This window comes from Aquarana catesbeiana, linkage group LG06, assembly GCF_042186555.1.
Source record: "Aquarana catesbeiana isolate 2022-GZ linkage group LG06, ASM4218655v1, whole genome shotgun sequence".
Taxonomy (NCBI): Eukaryota; Metazoa; Chordata; class Amphibia; order Anura; family Ranidae; genus Aquarana; species Aquarana catesbeiana.
This window is the reverse complement of record NC_133329.1, coordinates 314,595,956-314,617,711: the sequence shown is the minus strand read 5'-3', so window position 1 is coordinate 314,617,711 and position 21,756 is coordinate 314,595,956. Positions and strand designations below refer to the sequence as shown.

The 21,756-nt window shown below is 41.9% G+C and overlaps 1 protein-coding gene across 2 annotated transcripts in view; it reads left to right on the top strand.

The window, feature by feature from the left end:
* Positions 1-21,756, top strand: part of HDAC4 (histone deacetylase 4) — a 393,738-nt gene that overhangs the window by 84,767 nt on the left and 287,215 nt on the right. Inside the window, exon 2 of one of the 2 annotated variants that reach the window (XM_073633682.1) lies at positions 1,860-2,033. The exons of the other annotated variant lie outside the window; for it this stretch is intronic. Coding sequence (XP_073489783.1) covers positions 2,012-2,033 — 22 coding nt within the window. The 5' untranslated portion in view covers positions 1,860-2,011. The remainder of the gene's footprint in view (positions 1-1,859; positions 2,034-21,756) is intronic. 2 annotated transcript variants of the gene reach the window in all.

The window sequence follows — 21,756 nt, the reverse complement described above, 5'->3', positions numbered from 1 at the left end:
TGCTTCCTTCTTAGATCAAAGGGCTAAACTTCTGTGTGTAAAGAAAAAATCCAGACAGTCTGCCAAGTTTTTAACGTGTAAATGCAGGAAGTTTAACCACTTAAAGTCTAAATCTTTTTCTGACACTTGTTTCTTCAGTTAAAATCAATAATTTTTGCTAGAAAATTACTTGGAACCCCCAAACTTTATATATATTTTAGCAGAGACCCTAGGGAATAAAATGTCAATTGCTGCAATATTTTATGTCGCACTGTATTTGCCCAGTGGTCTTTCAAATGCAATTTTTTGGGAAAAAATACACTTCAATGAATAAAAAAAAAAAAAAAAAAAAACGAAACCGTAAAGTTAGCCCAATTTTTTTTGTTTGTTTTAATGTGAAAGATGATGTTACGCCACAAGAATTGTGAGAGAATCGTGATCTATCGTCTAAGCAAAAAAATCATGATTCTCATTTTAGCCAGAATCATGCCCCTCTAAGGGCCATTGCTCTTTTGTCTTTACTTCTGCAGTGGGTCACTGAGAGGCTAAAGCCCGCTGATATCACTGAGCCAGTTGAAGCTCTGGAGAGATTCTGACTTTAATGTTGGGATCCACCCAGATGCCTGCCTGGCAGCTGGCTCAGATTCGGCCTGAGCCAGCCACTCTCACCCCCTCCACAGCATGGCGCTCCGGAGAGGGGCTGCTCAGTGAAAACTGAGAACTGAGTGATCAGCTGTCCTTGATCTCTTGGTCTTGGAGCCAGCAGGGGATAGATTCACCTAGGTTAGTATGTATGTTTTTATTTTCATTAATTCCTATACTTCTAATTTGTATTTTGTGGTACCTGGCTTACTGTGACCAGAAGTTGTAATAAAACCATGGTTTCAGGGACTGTATTGTACACCAGTTTGGTTGTTTTTGAGATGGCTACACATACTGGCTAATAAGTACCACAACTTTAAATTGTGTTTTCATTAGCAAATGTTCAGCTATAAATGTATATGCCCCTCCAACACTAAGCTCATGACTTTGGTGAATCAATTTTAACCATTGTGCATTAAGTGCTCTTCTTAAAGAATAATTTTGCACATTGTTCAGTAAGCTTTCTATGGGATAATGCCATAATTGTAATACATTTTGTTTGCACTTTACATGAGGATCCTTTGCCTTGTTACAGCTCTTCACTGGTAGATGAGTAGTACACTAGTTCTGCAGTGCTGCTTGTCTGTTGCTGTACTGTAAAATACTTTTTTTTTCTCTTCAATTCAGCAGAAAGGGCACCTTGTCAAGAATACTACATTAATTATTCGTAACCCATAATTATGAACCTGATACATTTAGTGCTGCAGCTATATATTTTCTAACTATCAAACAAGCAATGCATAATTATTTGTTTGGTTCTGAAGCTTTATGTGCCCTCAGAGTCTAAATCATTGAACAGAGGGTCTGCTTTTAATTTTTTTTTTCTTCTGTTTTGTAGTCAAAGCTTCTGAAAATACTCTCTCATCCCGAAAATGTCCTTTTGGTGTTTTTGCTTATTGTCTTAATGATAGAAAAACAAACAAAATACATGATACTTGTATGATAATCACCAGCTACATAGCCCAAGTCTGTATTTTCTTAGGCTTTTCAATCTAGTCACTGTTTATGCTGACCATTAAATAAAGTGTTAAATTACCAAGTGATCCCTTAGGAAAGCAGTGCTGGTGGGGCATACTGAATCTTCTAGCTCAGCAGGCAGCTTGTTCACAGGAAGATCTGGAACAGATCAGTGTATACGGTACATACAGTGACTGCAGGTTTAGTATAATGGGTGGAGTGGATTGTATAATTCAAGGCAGCACTTTGTTTTTTAAGTAATCTTTGCTTTCCTTCTGCAGGACAGTACGTTTGGAAGTCCTTCTCAGTGGCTTCATGTTGGCGATATTGGATTTCCTTTGCCACAAAGTGGTTATTTCATGTCCTTTTGCTTAGCCATTTTTCTGGCTGTTGGCTCTGGTTGTAATTTCTTGAAGCATCCTCTTGGACTGACATGAGCTCCCAGACTCACCCAGGTATGATTTTTGTCTGTTTCTAATGTCATCTTGTCATGCTGCATTGAAGAATTTGGCATTGAGGTGAATGTTTATACTTTGAATGCAACAGTTGCCAAGTTGATCTAGGAAAGTTTTAATATAGCTTACAGCACGATCTGTTTCAAAGTAATGATTCCCTTACTAGCTCATGAATAAATCAGAATTCATTTGGCATTTCATTTGGTCAAACAAAAAAAGAAAACCTTGTGCCTGAAGTGCAGCTTTAGAACAATTAAACAGATGGCTGAAATATGCTGAGAATATTTATATATTTATATAGTATATGAGAATATTTGTATTGTTTGTGTTTGTCTTTTTTTTTCTCCTCCTGCTCTGCTCTTTTCTCACTTGTTTCTAGTTACAGTTGTGTTACCCTATTTCTAGATGACTCTCAGTTAAAATATTACTAGAGTATAAGGTGACAAACAAAGCATTGTGGCTTCCATTATTACTGCCATAATGATCCTAAATTGCAATGTCTGTCCTGTGACCGTTTCCCACCTCCAGGCTTCTGTTGTGGGTAGTAAATCCATCTGGTGTTGAAAGGGTTTAATGAGGGGTGTTGGCAATTTAGGAAGAGGTCAGCATTTTTAAAAGCTTTAACTACTATTTTCAGATGGAGAGAGGATTCCATACTGCATTTAATGGCTGACTTGTGATAATGCCGCTTCTAGCTTCTGTTCACTGCCTGCTTGGTGCCTTTTCATCCTGAGAGCGGTGAAACAAGATCTATTTATAGATGGCAGTGGACTAGCTGTACTGTGTTGTATCTGTCCTGTTTTCATACAGATTTGTTATATCCCTCCTCTTATGCTAACTGGCAGCTTCAGAGAGGCCTTCTCTACTTTGTAGATCTTGTGTTATTTTGTTGAGGCTTTCTACATTCACAGCTATAATGGATTTTTTATTCTAGCCATTATTTCTGGGTAAAATTATTATTTTAAGATTATAATGTACGTTCTGAGAAGCTATGTTTGTTGCAGTGCTGTTTGTGAAATGCGATTTAGGTATTATGCATTTTGGCTTTGTGACGTGTATAATTTAATAAATATATTATATGCTTTTTGTTTCTTTATTTAATACAAGTAATGTGTGGGTCACTGCCAACCATTTGATAGAGGTAAGATTCATAAAGCCACAGGAATCGTACAAAAATACCTCCACTAAGTTTTCTGCATGAATCTGACCATTATCATTAAGGTGACTGCATAACCCTGGTGCAATTTTGCAACTTCACTAGCAGCATGCATGTGCCATATAGTCCCCATGCTTCTGTCCTTCCATACTCAACCACAAATATTGCTATTGTGCAGCCACTCCTCCTATACATGTCATATATTTTTGGGTATGAACAAGAAAAAAAAAAAATCTATTCTTGTGATGCAAACATGGTATTGCATTACTTGGACCTGTATAAATTGCTCTGTCAATCTGGATGATGTAATGGGGGCCATGGGCTCAGACACAAATGGCCATTATAGTAAAGCAGTGCAAATAACTGAGGATTTTCTGAGAAGAGTAAAATTACTTGTATTTATTGGTTTCATTTTATGTACTGTATATACTCGCGTATAAGCAGAGTTTTTCAGCACATTTTTTTTGTGCTGAAAATGCCCCCCTCGGCTTGTACTCGAGTCAAGCACGTTTCTGCAGCAGAGAATGACATTTTCCGAACCAACTTTTGGGCCCCGTATCTCGGGGCCACTTGGTGCTAGGAACCCCAATTTTGGTGGGCAAACCCAGTGCAACTAGCACTACAACATAGCTGGGGTTCCTAGCACCAAGTGGCCCTGAGACACGGGGCCCCAAAGTCTGTTCGGAAAATGTCATTCTCTGCTGCAGAAAAGTGCTTGACATTTTCCGAACTGATTTGGGGCCCCGTATTTCGGGGCCACTTGGTGCTAGGAACCCTAGCTTTGGATATGTTTTAGTGCTAGTTCCACTGGGGTTCCTAGCACCAAGTGGCCCCGAGATACGCTCCAAAATCGGTCAACTGTGTCCATCTGCAGCAATGTCATTTCGGGATCCTTTGAGTCCAGAGATCCCAAATTTTGGCTGCAGCTAGGGGGCATCTAGGAACCCTTAACTACCGAGTTTGAAGTTTGGGGGACCTATGGCTGCAAATGGGCACAGTGAGGCTGCAAATGGGCATTGTTGACCCTCTTTTCCACTTACAGTAGCTGCGTATTTCTCACCCTTGGCTTATACTCGAGTAAATACGTTTTCCCAGTTTTTTGTGGTAAAATTAGGTGCCTTGGCTTATATTCGGGTCGGCTTATATTCGGGTCGGCTTATACTCGAGTATATACGGTATCCTACTTCATAATTCGACTGGATTCTTTAATTGGATTCAGTCAATTGGCATATGAAATAATTTTAATGTCTTTTTTACTTGTTATAGTAGCACAGCGCTTTTTTCCAGGAGCTACTTTATTTTTAGTTATTAACTTCAGTCAGAGCACAAGTGTAAGGCTGTTTTATATCTGGTCTAGGATAAATATTTATACCAGGCACTCAAAAACTGTCATATAACAAAGGTGCTGCCAGCATTACATGAAAATCTAAAAGCTTTAAAGTGTTACTAAACCCAGGACCCTGCATTCACTATATCTGGTCTCCCACAGTACACAGAACATGGAAATGCAATAATTTTAGTAAATACAAACTGCTAAATACCTTTTCCCATTAGCAGGATATAGCAGTCTTGGGACTTCTAATCAGTGTCTGGTTAAAGCTTGTAGGAGGAGATTTCATTCTACTCTGACTGTCCTAGGAGGCTGCATTACCCCTGACCCTCTGTCTGGACAGTGCTGATTGGCACTGTGCTGAACACATGCACGAGCTCAAAGAGAAAATCAGGAGATGGATTGGGGATAGTGGTAGAAAGGGAGGATCAGAGAAGACCTGATCAAACAGCCTTCTTACACAATGCAAAGGTCCCACATTGAGCATAACAAGCATGCTTTACTGCATATACAGACTGATTTTACTGTTGTGGGTTTAGTAACCTTTTAAATGACAGGTTTACTCACCTCCTGCAGCCCAAAGAGCCCTGAGCTCAAGCAAAAGACGGTCAGCCTCTGTCCTTACAGCCAGACACTGAGCTGACATTTTTCTTTTAAAACAGTAGTAAACTTGTTTCCTATGACTAAAAAAGCTGGTTTCCCTGCAGGACTAAGGCATAATGTACTAGTATGCACTGCATACTAGCACATTATGACAGACTTGCCTGCCAAGAGAGCCCTCCAGCACAAATGCTCTGACAGCATCCCCAGCGCTTCCATCCTTGCCCCATCTTTCTTACGGATTTAGGATCTTCCTCCACTTGACTGGCCACTAGGGTCTCTTCTGTTATAATAATCCTGCCTGTCAGTGGATTTTAAATACAAAGAGTTTACTACCACTTCAACTGGAGAAATAAGTCTGAACTATAATACCTACAGGGTAGAGATTGATTCTTACAACTGCCTGTTCCTGACGGGTTCTCCTTAAATTGTAGAAAGCAATATAACTGGGGTACAGTGTTGTTTTTTCCCTAGTGATTTAAGTTCTAAAGCCTTATACCTATATTAAATCAGTAAAAATAGCTTTGCATACTTTGTGATGTGTGTGGACTTTTGTTTGCTATTGAGTAATAAAATTTCAAAAATTATTTCAAAACTACTGTTCATTTTTCATAGTTATGTGAACTACTTGATTTGCTGTATTGGAAATTTTTTCTAGACCTGTTCTAAGTACTTTGGTTCATCCCTCACACAGCCACTTAAGGGATATACTTCTACTATGCACCCATCACTTTTCTCTTTCATGCGGGTTGTAGGCATTGATTGCAGGTTTAATTATGTTTCTTTTGCCATCAGACTCTCAGAAATTCTAGGAATAAAAGTACCTTGTTGAAAGATGCTTTTAATTTCACCCCTTCACTTCTACTTTTCCCAATCATGGTAGTAACATCTTTGTACTAATGGGCTTTCTTGATGAGCTGATGGCACTTGCTTGAGGCAGTGCACTCCTCTTCCTAGCTTGGGTTGAGGATTTGGAAATAAATAGTCTTTTGAATTGTTTCCTCAGGATGTGTATAGACAAGATGTACTCAGTTGGGTGTGTCTTTGATAAGTTTGTATAGGTGTTAGTATTTAAGTAAATAATATCATACTGCAGTATATAAAAAAGTTAATTGATGGAGATTTTCAGAGTGCAGTCTTTCACATATCCACATACAGGGAGTCCCCGAGTTACATACGTCCGACTTATATACAGCTCTTACTTAGAAACGGAGGGAGACAACAGGAAGTGAGAGGAAATCTGCCTCTAGGAATGGAAATTCTCTCCTGTAAAAGTTATTGTGGGGAAAAAGGTGTCTTTACTGATGCTTTACCACCAATCTTTGTTTCTATGACAACCCAAAATTTTCTTCTGAAGAGGGGCACAGACAGCAAAACAAACATTACAGGGGTGTTACCCCTTCCGTATGCTATCCAAAAAAAACGTAAAAATATATTTTTTTGGCTGGAGTTACACCTCAAAAATGTACCTGTTTTCAACTTGCATACAAATTCAACTTAAAGTGGAAGTGAAGCCTAATGCTTAGATTATCCCCTGCAATCATTAATGTAAGCTTAGCCTTATGTCTCAAATGTCTTTGTACCTTTTATTTTGCAGTATCCAGTGCCTGTCACATGACTTCAATCCCTCACCTTTCTGAGTCTAAGAGCAGCCAGTGGGTGTGGTTACTAAAAGTGATTGTAAAGGCTTATTTTTATTTTATTTATTTTTTTAAATAACAAGCATATCATACCTCCACTGTGCAGCTCGTTTTGCACAGAGTGGCCCGAACCTCGTCTTCTGGGGTCCCCCAGCGGTTCTCGCAGCTCTCCTGTGGGGGGGGTTTACCTTGCGAGGGCGCTCTCGAGTCCAGCATTTGCGTTCATAGACACGAATGCCGGAGCTCGCGTCATTGGATTTGATTGACAACAGCGGAAGCTATTGGCTGCACTTCTTTCAATCTATCCAATCAAGAGCCGGAACCCCGTGGAGAGAGGGAGAGTGCGTCTCCGCCGACAGAAATACGGGGCTCAGATAAGTAAAATGGGGGACCGGTGACTGACAGGTGTTTTTTCACCTTTTAATGCATAGGATGCATTAAGGTGAAAAAAATGCGAGGGTTTACAACCTCTTGAAGGCTAGTGACATCACTTCCAGGAAGTGAGCCTATTCCTGTGTAGCCAGTGCGCGTATACAGGATGGGAGGAGCTGATCATAGGGTCCTGCACAGTGTTTTTTTTCTCATGAATAAGAATGCTTTGTGCATCTTCATTCATGAGACAAAAAGAACCATTCACACAGGAGGGCTGGGAGGTCCAGTACACATATACAGTATAGCTGTGCAGGACTTCAGGCAAGACCATCACAGGAGAAGAAAGCTGGACGCAGGGGGAACTGTCAGTGTAGCTGGAAGTGCTCTGGGGTCTCAGCTCAATCTACGATGATCACTATACATGATATATGAACGCCGCACGATCCAACATTGTAGTGTGGGTGTAATGCATGGCAAGCAGAGAACTCCACATAATCCAACTTTGTAGTGTCTAACACAAAGGCTGCTGTATAATGAACTGGATTCCTCCTTGCAGTATGTGTGTGTCATGTATTGGTGTATACCAGGGCTTGACAAATTTGCTTTGAATTTAGGAGCCAAAGGAGGAATCTAGGAGCTAAAAATTTTTTTTTTTAAGCGTAGTATGGTTTGTCAGCGCCCGGGGTAAGGCCAGTAATTTGCGCCCACTAACCTGCTCACAGCAGAGTGGCCAGTCAATATCTCTAATGTAACGCTATTACATCAGCCTGGCCAGAGAGTAAGACTGGGTTCACACTGCAGCACAGAGCGGCTCACAGTAGGAGTCCCATGCGTCTCCCATTCACTGTTTCAGGTCCGATTTCCATCCTGGACCCGAAATGGACCAGAAGATGCACAGGACTCCTGTGCAATTTGCTCCAAAGCAGTCCCGGTTATGTGTGAACCGGCTCCATAGAGAAGCATCACAATCTCTTGACATGCGAATTGGATGCAGGGAAACACACATCCAATTTGCAATAGTGTGAACCCAGCCTGGCACTAAAAACCTGTCATAGGGGGGAACTCATTATTATGCCTAATACATCAGGACTGCAGCATGTAAAACACCATCATCTGCTGTCTAATGCAGTTTAGGGTGGCCAAAACATGTCTCTACTGCACATTTTTACAACCCAACTGCACATCTAAATGAAGCCAAATACTGCGTACACACGGTCGGATTTTCCGACGGGAAATGTTGGATGTGAGCTTGTTAAAGTCCGACCGTGTGTATGCTCCATCCAACATTTGCTCTCAGACTTTCCGCCAACAGAACTTTGTTGTTGGAAAGTCCGATCGTGTGTACACAAGTCCGTCGCACAAAATCAAGCAGAAGGAGCCGCACTGGCTATTGAACTTCCTATTTCTCGGCTCGTCGTACGTCACTGCGTTCCCACATTCGTAATTGTTGGCCAACATTTGTGTGACTGTGTGTATGCAAGACAAGTTTGAGCCAATAACCTTCGAACAAAAATCCACGGTTTTGTTGGTGGAAAGTCCGATCGTGTGTACGCGGCATTAGAGACACTTTAAATAAAATACATTAATGGATGAAAGAAGTATCCCAGTGCGGACATAGGAACACAGCCAGGGCAGCTATCAGAAATTTTTGGATGACGTCTGCTCTTAGGGACAAGACGGAGGAACACAACACACGCTTGCTGCTCTGGGATATGTTCCGCTTTTCAGATGAATTATTTGACTTAAGCCTTGTACACACGATCAGATTTTTGGACGACCGTTCGTCCATTTTTTTTTTGCATGCTAGTCTTCTGTCAAAAGTGAAGAGGTTACTCACCATGTGAAAATTCTCGTATGACAGAATACAGCTTCAGAAGTGACGTAATGTGTTGAATAGTTTTGTATGTATTCTTTTGTTTCTGGGCATGCGTAGTCTTGCACATACATTTTTTTTCGGACGAAAACTGTTCTAATTAAACGAAAATCGGACGTTGAGTGCACGTACGACAAAAATGTTATAGCCTGCACATCCAGCTTTTGTCGGACAAAAAATCAGAGTCGGCTGTCGAAAGACCCATACTAACGATCCGAAAATCGGCAGGTTGTTCGTTGGATGAAATTTTTACTTTCCGATTTTCGTATCGTGTGAACGGGTCTTTACTCTTTTAACTGAGGCTCCTTCCCCTAGGGCAGTGGTTCTCAACCCCTGTCCGCAGGTTCCACTAAGGCCCCTTTCACACGAATGGATCGTTCAGGTCCGTCCGTGAGAATGAGCCCTTACAGGCCAGGTAAGGCCTCATGTGTGAATGAGGCCTTACAGGCCAGGTTTGCAAGATAACTGAAATATGTGACAGGTGTTATTTGCTACTCAGTGATTGCAGTATTCTAGTCTGCATCTCCCCAAGGTAATACTAAGGCCAGCTTCACACTGGGGCTGTTTTCAGTTGCTTTAGCGCTGGAAATAGCCTCTGCCAATGTGCCTGAAAACTGCCTCCAATTTACTCCAGTGTGTCTTTTCACACTGGGGGGGTGCGCTTACGGGACGTTCTGAAAAGTCCTGCAAGCAGCTTCTTTTGGGGTGGGTTGGGAATGCTGTATTTAGCGCTCCCAAAACAACCTGCCCATTGGAATGAATGGGCAGCGATTTGAAAGCGCAGCAAAACGGGAGTTTTTATCTTCTTTTGTTTGTTTTGGTTTTTTTTGGGTAAAAAAAAAAAAAAAAAGCTTTAGCGCTATGCTGAAAGCAGCCTTAAAATATGGCCTGTTAGTGGGTCCTGAGGACTGGAGTTGAGAACCACTGCCCTATGGGATCTTGATGTCTTGTGCCGTCGACTCCACCAAAGCACCCCATCCTCTCTCTTCTTTCTCCTTTCATTCTTTTTCTTTTTACCCTTTATCTAGAAATCTAGGGTGTCTACTCTTTCCTTCCATAAACTAAAAAAAATTACTTGGTATGCTCCGATGGGTACAACTGGTATGGGGAAGGGGCAAAGGGCCCTTTACCATGTATCGCTTATGTTCCCTTCCACAACCCATGTGGGTACCATACATGCTAGTTCTTGCTGTAAAATTTTTTCCCTCCTATTTCAGTGTGGCATGAAATTAGCTTTTCTGTATGTTCCCCATCACAATATAGGATATACTTGCTGTAGACACTATGGCTTGAAGTTTGACACCTTATACTGAAGTGCTGGAATCTTGTCTGATCGTTTGATATCTATAAATTCTTTGTTCATGTTTTTATATTACCATTAATGGATATCATCAACTTTGGTTTGTCTTTGTCCTGTGATGTTACACTGCATACCTCTAAATAAAGCTTTGGGCCTGCTTGGCGGCGATGTGGCACGGGCAGCAAAAGAGGAGCAACACAGCTTCCCCAGAGAAGCTGTTCATCCTCGGACCCTGGTCGGGCATTGGGGAGAGCGGCCGTGTGAGGAGAGGAGGCCCGCCCGCCTCCCGGGAAATCATGGAGACCATCCGGGGGGGAGGGGTGGGAAAGAAGGATCGGTTGCCTGGAGCTGCATGTCTGGGGCATCGGGAGTTGCAGTGAGTGACTTGGTGCCTGGGGTTTGTCAAGCCCTGGTGTATACACTGCAGTGTGTCATGTGTTGGTGTATACATTGCAGTGAGCAGTCCAGCCTTACAATGATATCCCCTCTCCGTTTTGGAAGAGAGGAGCTGCTGCATAGTCTGCAGAAGGCTGGGAGGGATCGGGGTGGTGCTAGGCAGGACAAGGGTGAGTTTACTGAAAGCTAGGCTTGATTTCTCACACAGAGACCGACAACCTTTTCAGGAAGTGCCTGAGGGCTGCCAAATTCAGCTCAAATTGTTGTTGATGAAGAACAGGAATTGGCTCAATGTCTGGCTCAGAATAAACTTTCTAAGCGACACAATCCAAAAACCTGAAAATTAATAATATCAAAGTTAAACATATTTAACATACTAATCCTGGGCAAATTTTCAATTTTGACTGGAATTCCACTACAAGAACAAATCTACAGGACTTGTGCATCACATTAGTAACTGGATTTGAGACTTGTTTAGCAGGCCATATATCAGCCTTTTAGTTGTACTTTGAAATCTTAATAATTTTAACACTAGAAATACTTTGCAGAGTGTCATCCTAACTTGTTTCAGGCACTGGGAGCTGGAGGAATTTGGATAAGCCTTACAAGAGTGGACAGGAAGGTATTCACCCAGTAGGCAGGTTGATATAGAGGTGGTAACAGAGGTAACTACAAACCTTTAACACAGAATCTTGCTCTCTCTCTACATTGTGGAATGGGGTTTACAGCATAAAATGGCAAAACAAAGTTGAATATCTTGGGAGTTAAACTTTTGAAATGCACATAAGAATAGTTCTATTTAGTGGTTCGGTTGACTTTCCACTTGAATACTCCAAACTCATTGTTAAAATGTGTGTGGAATCCCAGTCATTTATATTATATTTTTGTTAATCTGAGTTTTGAGAGTAATTATTTCATTATACACTAGTATGTATTTTTTTTTCCCCTTGACTAATGCAGGATAGCTGGAATTGAAAATAAAGCATTGTTATGCAATACAGAGCCTACCTGCTTCCTGCCCGCAATCCAGTCCTCTGGGTTGCGAGTGTACATCTCTAAATGTATAGGACCCTAAACACAAGTAACACTCGGTACAGTGTTCAGCCCCAACCTACCATAAACTTTGACAAGCTGCAGTCAACAGGGTTGGAAGTTGTAGCAGTCCCTTCTGGGTGCACTAAAATTCCAGGAGGGATGCACAGCAGCTAGATGCCCCATATGCAAGGGGCTGTCAGAAACCATGAATCAGACTGAGACAGAAGTACAGTTAAATCACACTTGTTTATTGATAATAAAAAAAGGTAAACAGTAAACGCAGTCAAAACATAGCCAGAGTTCAGGAACCAGAACGGATAGCCAGACGAGCCAAAATGTCAGGGAGCCAGAGATGAGCGTAGTAGAACAGCAAGCAGGATCAGGAGCCAGAAGGAATGTCAGCCAAGCAAGTCTTTAACAGGAACATAGGAGAGCGTCTCTAGAGATGTGACCAAGGCGAAGGCAGAGATCATCTGGTCTGGACGGCTTAAGTAGGCAGGACTGACGAGCAGGATATCATCAACAGGTAAGTCACTGTAGAAAGATAGGAGCTGGCAATTAGCTGACAGCTGAGCGGCCAGCTTTGAGAAGGAAGGGCCGAGCCCAGCCCTGACAGGAGCCTTATTATGAATCCTTTCCTTACAAATAAATCTCGAAAGTGTTTTAAGCTTGTATTTATTTTTTGTAACTGTTTATTAATTAGATCTGGTATATCTTAAAGTAAAACTAAACACACACTGTTTAATTTACATTATTCCTTCTCTTTAAGTATATGGATGAGGGCACTGTACTTTTTTTAATAAAAAATCTTATTAACTTTTTTTCATAATTCTAAAAGCATCAGCGGAAGGAGCTTTTAGTCCTCTGTTGCCGGTCACAGTTTAGAACAAAAAAAAAAAAAAGTCTTCAGAATACAGAGAAAAATACATAATATCAAAACTTTTAAATTGTTCTACAAATATGCATTTGAAATCTTTATTTTTTTGTGCAAAAGCATGGTGTGGGCTATCTAGGGGGAGGTTCTGCCAATCGTAACCATTTTTATATCCCTCCAGTCTGTCTATTTTGTTAGAGGCGCCAACTCTCTGTAATTGTAGCCACACTCTATCAACCAACATGTAATATCCCGCCCCCTAGTGTTTAGCTGTTTAGTGGGCATGGATGAGAAGGGAGAGAATGAGCTGTAATTTTTTTCAGAGTGTATACACCAATATGTGTGACTATAATCTTGTGGTCTGTACAGATAAGGAAAAAGGAGAAAATGAAGAACTGAAATTTGAGAATGCTCAGTAGATGTGGCAACGGCCAGTCTCCAAATTCTCAGGCTGTTGTGGGGACACAGACAAGGAGGGAGGGTCAGTGAGTAGCTGGATGAACCAGGTTTCTTGCAGAATACAGAAAACAAATCCCATAGTCACAGAGTATGAACAGCGTGTAATACAACGTGTACTGACAATGTTTTTTAATAATGTGAGTTTAATGTCACTTTATGGTTACTCTGCTTCTCTTCGGAGTCCTCTAACAGAGTGATATAGTGTGAAACATAAGAGCTGACCTGGAAGTGTAGCAGGTGCAGACACCCACTCCAATGTTGTGCTGTGGCCCGACACTTCATTCTGAACATGGATAAAATACGCAGACGCTGGCTCCAGCTGGATATTTTTGGAGCCTCTACTTGCGTTCCAGACTCTGTGGGAAGTTTCATGGTTAGAGTTGCAGCTGGGGTTTTTCCCACAAGTTGTGTCAGGGTTTGTCTTTCTCATCAAAACATGCATGTTCTCTTTTCAACTTTAGTAAGGTTTTAAGACGTTACATAACAAAAAAACACATCTTACAGTTATGCAAATGTTGGTTTCACTTAAAGCATAACTAAAGGAATTTTTTTTTTTTTTTTCAGTTTTGGATAGAGCAGAGAGGAATTGGAGCCCCTATTAGGTTTTTATTGCTGTCTGTGCCTATTTGTCCAGTTTACCATTATCATTGGAAGTGAAAGTAATAGAGGGGAAATCTTCCAATGGGGACACAAGTTCTGGTGACCTGGAGGTCCCCAAAGAATTCCCTTAATTTGCAAGGATTTCCTCTCACTTCCTGTGTGGCTATGGGGCAGGAAGTGAAGGGAAATCTCTACAAAGAGACACAGATGGCGAAAAAAAATCTGACGAGTTATTACTCTCCCTTCTATCCAAAATAAAGAAAAAAAAAGTTTTGTCTATAGTTCTACTTTAAAGCTGGATCACAAAGAGCATGCTCTTCAAACTTTTCAATATAAGGGAAACTTGTATATTTTACAAATATTTGTGATCTGAAAAATAAAAAAGTTTCATATCAATGAATAAAATGTAAATGAAGAATACATTTTCTTTGTATCTTTTTTGTTGGAAAGACTTGTGAAGGCATTGTGCTTCCCAGAGTGAAGAGTGCACATTCTGCTAGCAGATTCTTAAAGAGGAAGTAAACCCCGATGTGTTTTACTTCCTCTTTATTTCCCTGCAAAGGTAAAGCATAATGGGCTGCTATGCATCGCATAGTAGCCCATTATGTGTCACTTACCTGAAACCGGAGCCTGCAATGTCACTGCTGTCCCCACTGGCAGCGAGCGTCCATCTTCACCCCTCTTCCTTCCCTGGCTGCGAACTCTGACTCTGTGACTGGCCGGAGTCATGTGGCGTCACTCCCGTGCATGCGCACAGGAGCCGCCAGTCACGGCATGACCCCTATTAGAAACAGCACGATGTGCCCTTTCTAAAGTGCGCATGCACTTTACCGACTTTTTTTGTAAATATCTGCTAAACCGTGGAGGTTTAGGAGATATTTCAAGCATCTACAGGAAAGCCTTAATATAGGCTTACCTGTAGGTAAAAGTGGTTGTACAGGGTACACAGCCACATGCAGCAAAGGACAAACAAGTAAATGACTGCACAGATGCAGTGCAGACTCACTTGGGCTTCTCCAGTCTCAAGACCATGCCTGTCCAAAGGCTGCCACATGCAGAGATTTTGCCTTCATATTCAGGTCTCGGGATCCTAGGGGTGTTCCTTCCTTGTTGCAGAAAGTTTATGGTGAATAGGAACTGTCAGTCTCAGTGATGAAATCTATGGTGTTTGTAACTCACTGTTTATGCTGAAAACACACAGTACATTGATATGCCAACCAACTTGGTCAGCCCTGGCTGCTGGACTACAGAACTCTGCCCATCCCCCACCTATCTCTATCCAGCTCTACATGCATACAGTGATTTATTTGCTCCAAAGAGCCTGCCCACATGCTGCATGTAGGATAAAGACTCTTGGAATATATTATTTTAAGTCCACAGAAAATATATATATATATATATATATATATATATATATATATATATATATATATATATATATATATATATATATATATATACACACACACACACACAATTTAAAGTAGAATGTATACAGAGTGTATGTATGTATGTATGTGTGTATATATATATATGTGTGTGTATATATATATATATATATATATATATATATATATATATATATATATATATAGTGTGTGTATACAGTATCTCACAAAAGTGAGTAAGCCCCTCACATTTTTGTAAATATTATATCTTTTCATATGACAACATTGAAGAAATTACACTTTGCAATGTAAAGTAGTGAGTGTACAGCTTGTATAACAGTGTAAATTTGCTGTCCCCTCAAAATAACTCAATGCTCAGCCATTAATGTCTAAACTGCTGGCAACAAAAATGAGTACACCCCTGAGTGAAAATGTCCAAATTGGACCCAGTTAGCCATATTTCCTCCCCGATGTCATGTGACTCATTAGTGTTACAAGGTCTCAGGTGTGAATGGGGAGCAGGTGTGTTAAATTTGGTGTTATCACTCTCATACTGGTCACTGGAAGTACAACATGGCACCACATGGCAAAGAACTCTCTGAGCATCTGAAAAAAAGAATTGTTGCTCTACATAAAGATGGCCTAGGCTAGAAAAAGATTGCCAAGACCCTGAAACTGAGCTGCAGCATGGTGGCCAAGACCATACAGCGATTTAACAGGCCAGGTTCCACTCAGAAAAGGCTTCACCATGGTCGACCAAAGAAGTTGAGTGCACATGCTCAGCGTCATATCCAGAGGTTGGCTTTGGGAAACAGACGTATGAGTGCTGCCAGCATTGCTGTAGAGGTTGAAGGGGTGGGGGGTTCGGCCCATCAGTGCTCAGACCATATGCCGCACACTGCATCAAATTGGTCTGCATGGCTGTCGTCCCAGAAGGAAGCCTCTTCTAATGATGATGCACAAGAATGCAAAGAACATGGATTACTGGAACCATGTCCTGTGGTCTGATGAGATCAAGATAAACTTATTTGGTTCAGATGGTGTCAAGCGTGTGTGGCGACAACCAGGTGAGGAGTACAAAGACAAGTGTGTCTTGCCTACAATCAAGCATGGTGGTGGAAGTGTCATGTTCTGGGGCTGCATGAGTGCTGTCAGCACTGGGGAACTACAGTTCATTGAGGGAACCATGAATGCCAGCATGTGCTGTGTTATACTGAAGCAGAGCATGATCCCCTCCATTCAGAGACTGGGCCACAGGGGAGTATTCCAACACAATGGCCCCAAACACATCACTCCAAGATGACCACTGCCTTGCTAAAGAAGCTGCGGGTAAAGGTGTTGGATTGGCCAAACATGTCTCCAGACGTAAACCCTATTGAGCATCTGTGGGGCATCCTCAAACGGAAGGTGGAGGAGCGCAAGGTATCTAACATCCACCAGCTCCGTGATGTCATCATGGAGGAGTGGAAGAGGACAGTGGCAACCTGTGAAGCTCTGGTCAACTCCATGCCCAAGAGGGTTAAGGCAGTGCTGGAAAATAATGGCGGCCACACAAAATAGTGACACTTTGGCCCCAATTTTTACATTTTCACTTACGGGTGTACTCACTTTTGTTGCCAGCGGTTTAGACATTAGACATTGGGACATTGACAAAATTCTAATCTTTTTGGCTGGATATACCACCACAATGGATTTGAAATGAAACAAACAAGATGTCCTTTAACTGCAGACTTTCAGCTTTAATTTGAGGGTATTTACATCCAAATCAGGTGAACGGTGTAGGAATTACAACAGTTTGTAAATGTGTCTCCCACTTTTTAAGGGACCAAAAGTAATGGGACAGATTAACAATCATCCATCAAACTTTCACTTTTTAATACTTGGTTGCAAATCCTTTGCAGTCAATCACAGCCTGAAGTCTGGAACACATAGACATCACCAGACGCTGGGTTTCATCTCTGTTGTTGCTCTGCCAGGCCTCTACTGCAACTGTCTTCAGTTCCTGCTTGTTCTTGGGGCATTTTCCCTTCAGTTTTGTCTTCAGCAAGTGAAATGCATGCTCAATCGGATTCAGGTCAAGTGATTGACTTGGCCATTGCATAACATTCCACTTCTTTCCCTTAAAAAACTCTTTGGTTGCTTTCACAGTATGCTTCGGGTCATTGTCCATCTGCACTGTGAAGCGCCATCCAATGAGTTCTGAAGCATTTTGCTGAATATGAGCAGATAATATTGCCCGAAACACTTCAGAATTTATCCTGTTGCTTTTGTCAGCAGTCACATCATCAATAAATACAAGAGAACCAGTTCCATTGGCAGCCATACATGCCCACACCATGACACTACCACCACCATGCTTCACTGATGAGGTGGTATGCTTTGGATCATGAGCAGTTCCTTTCCTTCTCCATACTCTTCTCTTCCCATCACTCTGGTACAAGTTGATTTTGGTCTCATCTGTCCATAGGATGTTGTTCCAGAACTGTGAAGGATTTTTTAGATGTTTGGCAAACTCTAATCTGGCTTTCCTGTTTTTGAGGCTCACCAATGGTGTACATCTTGTGGTGAACCCTCTGTATTCACTCTGGTGAAGTCTTCTCTTGATTGTTGACTTTGACACACATACACCTACCTCCTGGAGAGTGTTCTTGATCTGGCCAACTGTTGTGAAGGGTATTTTCTTCAGGGAAAGAATTGTTTGGTCATCCACCACAGTTGTTTTCCGTGGTCTTCCGGGTCTTTTGGTGTTGCTGAGCTCACCGGTGCATTCTCTCTTTTTAAGGATGTTCCAACCAGTTGATTTGGCCACACCTAATGTTTTTGCTATCTCTCTGATGGGTTTGTTTTTTTTTTTTTCAGCCTAAGGATGGCTTGCTTCACTGATAGTGACAGCTCTTTGGATCTCGTATTGAGAGTTTACAGCAACAGATTCCAAATGCAAATAGAACACTTGAAATGAACGCTGGACCTTTTATCTGCTCCTTGTAAATGGGATAATGAGGGAATAACACACACCTGGCCATGGAACAGCTGAGCAGCCAATTGTCCCATTACTTTTGGTCCCTTAAAAAGTGTGAGGTGCATATACAAACTGTTGTAATTCCTACACCGTTCACCTGATTTGGATGTAAATACCCTCAAATTAAAGCTGAAAGTCTGCAGTTAAAGCACATCTTGTTTGTTTCATTTCAAATCCATTGTGGTTGTGTATAGAGCCAAAAAGATTAGAATTGTGTCGATGTCCCAATATTTATGGACCTGACTGAGTGTGTGTGTGTGTATCTGTGTGTGTGTATCTGTATGTATGTATGTGTGTGTGTATATATATATATATATATATATATATATATATATATATATATATATATACATATACAATGTGTGTATGTGTATATGTGTGTGTGTGTGTGTGTATATGTATGTATATATATATATATATATATATATATATATATATATATATATATATATATATATATATATATACATATACATATACACACACACACACACACACACACGCGCGCCCTAGACACTTTATTAGATACACCTTGTGTTAGTTCCCCTTTTGCCTTCAGAACTGCCTTAATTCTTTGTGGCGTAGATTCAACAAGAAGTTGGAAACATTCCTCAGATTTTAGTCCATATGGACATGGTAGCATCACGTAGTTGCTGCAGCTGCACATCCATAATGCAAATCTTCTGTTCTAATACACGTAGAACAACCTGTGAACAGGTTCAATTCATTTGTTCGAGGGGGATTAAGGTGTGGGGTTGTTTTTCAGGGGTTGGGCTTGGCCACTTCATTCCAGTGAAGGGAACTCTTAAGGTGTCAGCATAGTAAGACATTTTGGACAATTTCATGCTTCCAGCTTTGTGGTTTGGGGATGGCCCCTTCCTGTTCCAACATGACTGCGCACCAGTGTGAAAAGAAGGTCCCTAAAGACTTCGATGAGCGAGTTTGGGTTGGAGAAATGTGACTGGCCTGCAAAGTCTTGACCTCAACCTGATAGAACACCTTTGGGATGAATTAGAGTAGAGACTGAGAGCCAGGCCTTCTCGTCCAACATCAGTGCCTGACCCCACAAATGCGCTTCTGGAAGAATGGTTAAACATTCCCATAGACACATTCCTAAACCTAAACCTTGTGGACAGCCTTCCCAGAAGAGTTGAGGCTGTGTTGGCTGCAAAGGGTGGGCCAACTCAATATTGAACCCTTTGGACTAAGTTGCCATTAAAGTTCATGTGCGTGTAAAGGCAAGCGTCACAATTCTTCTGACAATATAGTGTATATACATTTATTTATTTTCCCCTTGGAAGATGCTATGCTACCAAATGAAAAATTAGTGAATGTATAACCGGTATGAGTGTGATCCACAACAGTTGATACATTTAACACATACTGAAGAGACTTAGTCTGAGATAGATGGATAGAGATATCTATCTATCTATCTATCTATCTATCTATCTATCTATCTATCTATCTATCTAGATATCTATTAGGGATGCACCAAAATTTCGACCACCGAAACATATCGGCCGAAAATGGCCTTTTCGGAAAAAAGCCGAAAGAGAAATTTTGCCGATACCGAAAGGGGCAGGGCCTGGGCGGGGGCGGGGCTCCGCCCCTGCCCCTGGTGCCGCCTATCACGGGGGCTTCCTATATTGTGGAAGAGAGGAGAGCCACCGCCTGTTTGATTACAGCGCCGGGAACATCACAGCTTTCATTTCAATAGCTGTGTGTTCCCCGCTGCGCGCCGTCACATGCAGCCCCTCCCCCTTGTCCGGGCACTTTGATAGATAGATCACCCATCCAATGGGACGGGTGATCTGTCTATCAAAGTGCCCGGAAAAGGGGGAGGGGCTGTATGTGACGATGCGCAGTGGGGAACACACAGCTATTGAAATGAAAGCTGTGATGTTCCCGTCGCTGTAATCAAACAGGCGACGGCTCTCCTCTCCCTTCACTGGCTGCACTACTGGGGACACTGGCTGCACTACTGGGGACACTGGCTGCACTACTGGGGACACTGGCTGGCTGCATCTGACGGGCAGTGGTGAGGCTGCATTGATCTCATGTCCGCAGTCTCTGACCATCTCCTGTACCATGTCCGCAGTCTCTGACCATCTCCTGTACCATGTCCGCAGTCTCTGACCATCTCCTGTACAATGTCCGCAGTCTCTGACCATCTCCTGTACCATGTTCCCAGTCTCTGACCATCTCCTGTACCATGTCCCCAGTCTCTGACCATCTCCTGTACCATGTCCCCAGTCTCTGACCATCTCCTTTACCATGTCCCCAGTCTCTGACCATCTCCTGTACCATGTCCCCACTCTCTGACCATCTCCTGTACCATGTCCCCACTCTCTGACCATCTCTTGTACCATGTCCCCTGTCTCTGACCATCTCTTGTACCATGTCCCCTGTCTCTGACCATCTCCTGTATTAAAAATATTTTTAAAAACAGTCACTTTCAGTATCGGTGTTTCGGTATCGGTTTCAGTTTTCGGGATCAAGGAAGATTTATTTTCGGTATCAGTTTCGGCACCAAAAAACCCATTCGGTGCATCCCTAATATATATAGTTGCAATTATTGAGGATATTCCAGTTAGAGGACACAATTGTAAACTCTGCAAAATGAAGTTAAAACATGAAGAGACTATTGAGCGTTGTCCCGTTTAGGTTCTACAGAAAGTGTCAGTTTAGGCCCTGCGCCATTGAGACTGTGGAATGTCTAAGTGTGATTTTTGGATGACAATTAGACCTATGAAGTAATGTCACTTGGACACACCTAAATTTGTCTCCTAGGTGAAATACAAAATGTTCCAAGACTATTTTTGCCGCTAATATGAGCCTTTCTTAAACAGTATTAGAAAGGTTATTTAACTCCTGTGTTTCCAAAACTGTTAGTGGCATTTACCTTCTACACTTCTACATGCGACAAACATATGCTAACCTGTCTGTGTGCGGCTACATGCAAACAGTGGCTGCTGCTGTCAGCCAATCATCAGGCCGAGCGGCAGCTGCTCTTCACATGCCCTAATCATTCCATTTGCAAGAATCCGCTGATTCTTGCCAGTGGAATCCAGTGGCTGCATGTAACTGGCTGCGTGAATGTGGCCTTAATCTGTTTTACATGTTTTGAGAGCTGCCATACTCGCCTAGGTTGATGCAGCATCAGTCCAATACTGCATCTGTCCCCCACTGATCAAGCCGCTGATCGCTCAGTTCTCAGTCTTCAGAGAACAGTCACTGGCTTTCTGCTATGTCCCTGCAGCGCTCACTGGAGCAGCTAGCTGTGCAGAAGGTGGAAGTGACTGGCTTAATCTCCCAGAAGCTTGCTGAGAAGTTGAGCCATCTGCAAGTCCAGGCTTCTGGGTGGATCCCAACTGTAAAGTCGGTATGCAGAGCATGGATCGTATGAGTGACGTTAGCTGAAAAGGAGTCACAGGAGTGCAGAACAAAGGACACTCCTGTGATGCATAATAGGGCCAAAAAAAAGCTTTAGCCATACTAAAAAAAAAAAGAAGAAATCTACAAAAGAATGTAAAAGTTTGAAAAGTTTTTCTTATGACCGCAATGTTTATAACAGTGCATGTGCACTGTGTAAGTTCCTCCCAAGTCAAATTTGTTCTATTATTTAGAAACCATAGTTTAATAGAGAGTGCTGGTGGTATTCTACAATAGAGTTGGATAAGG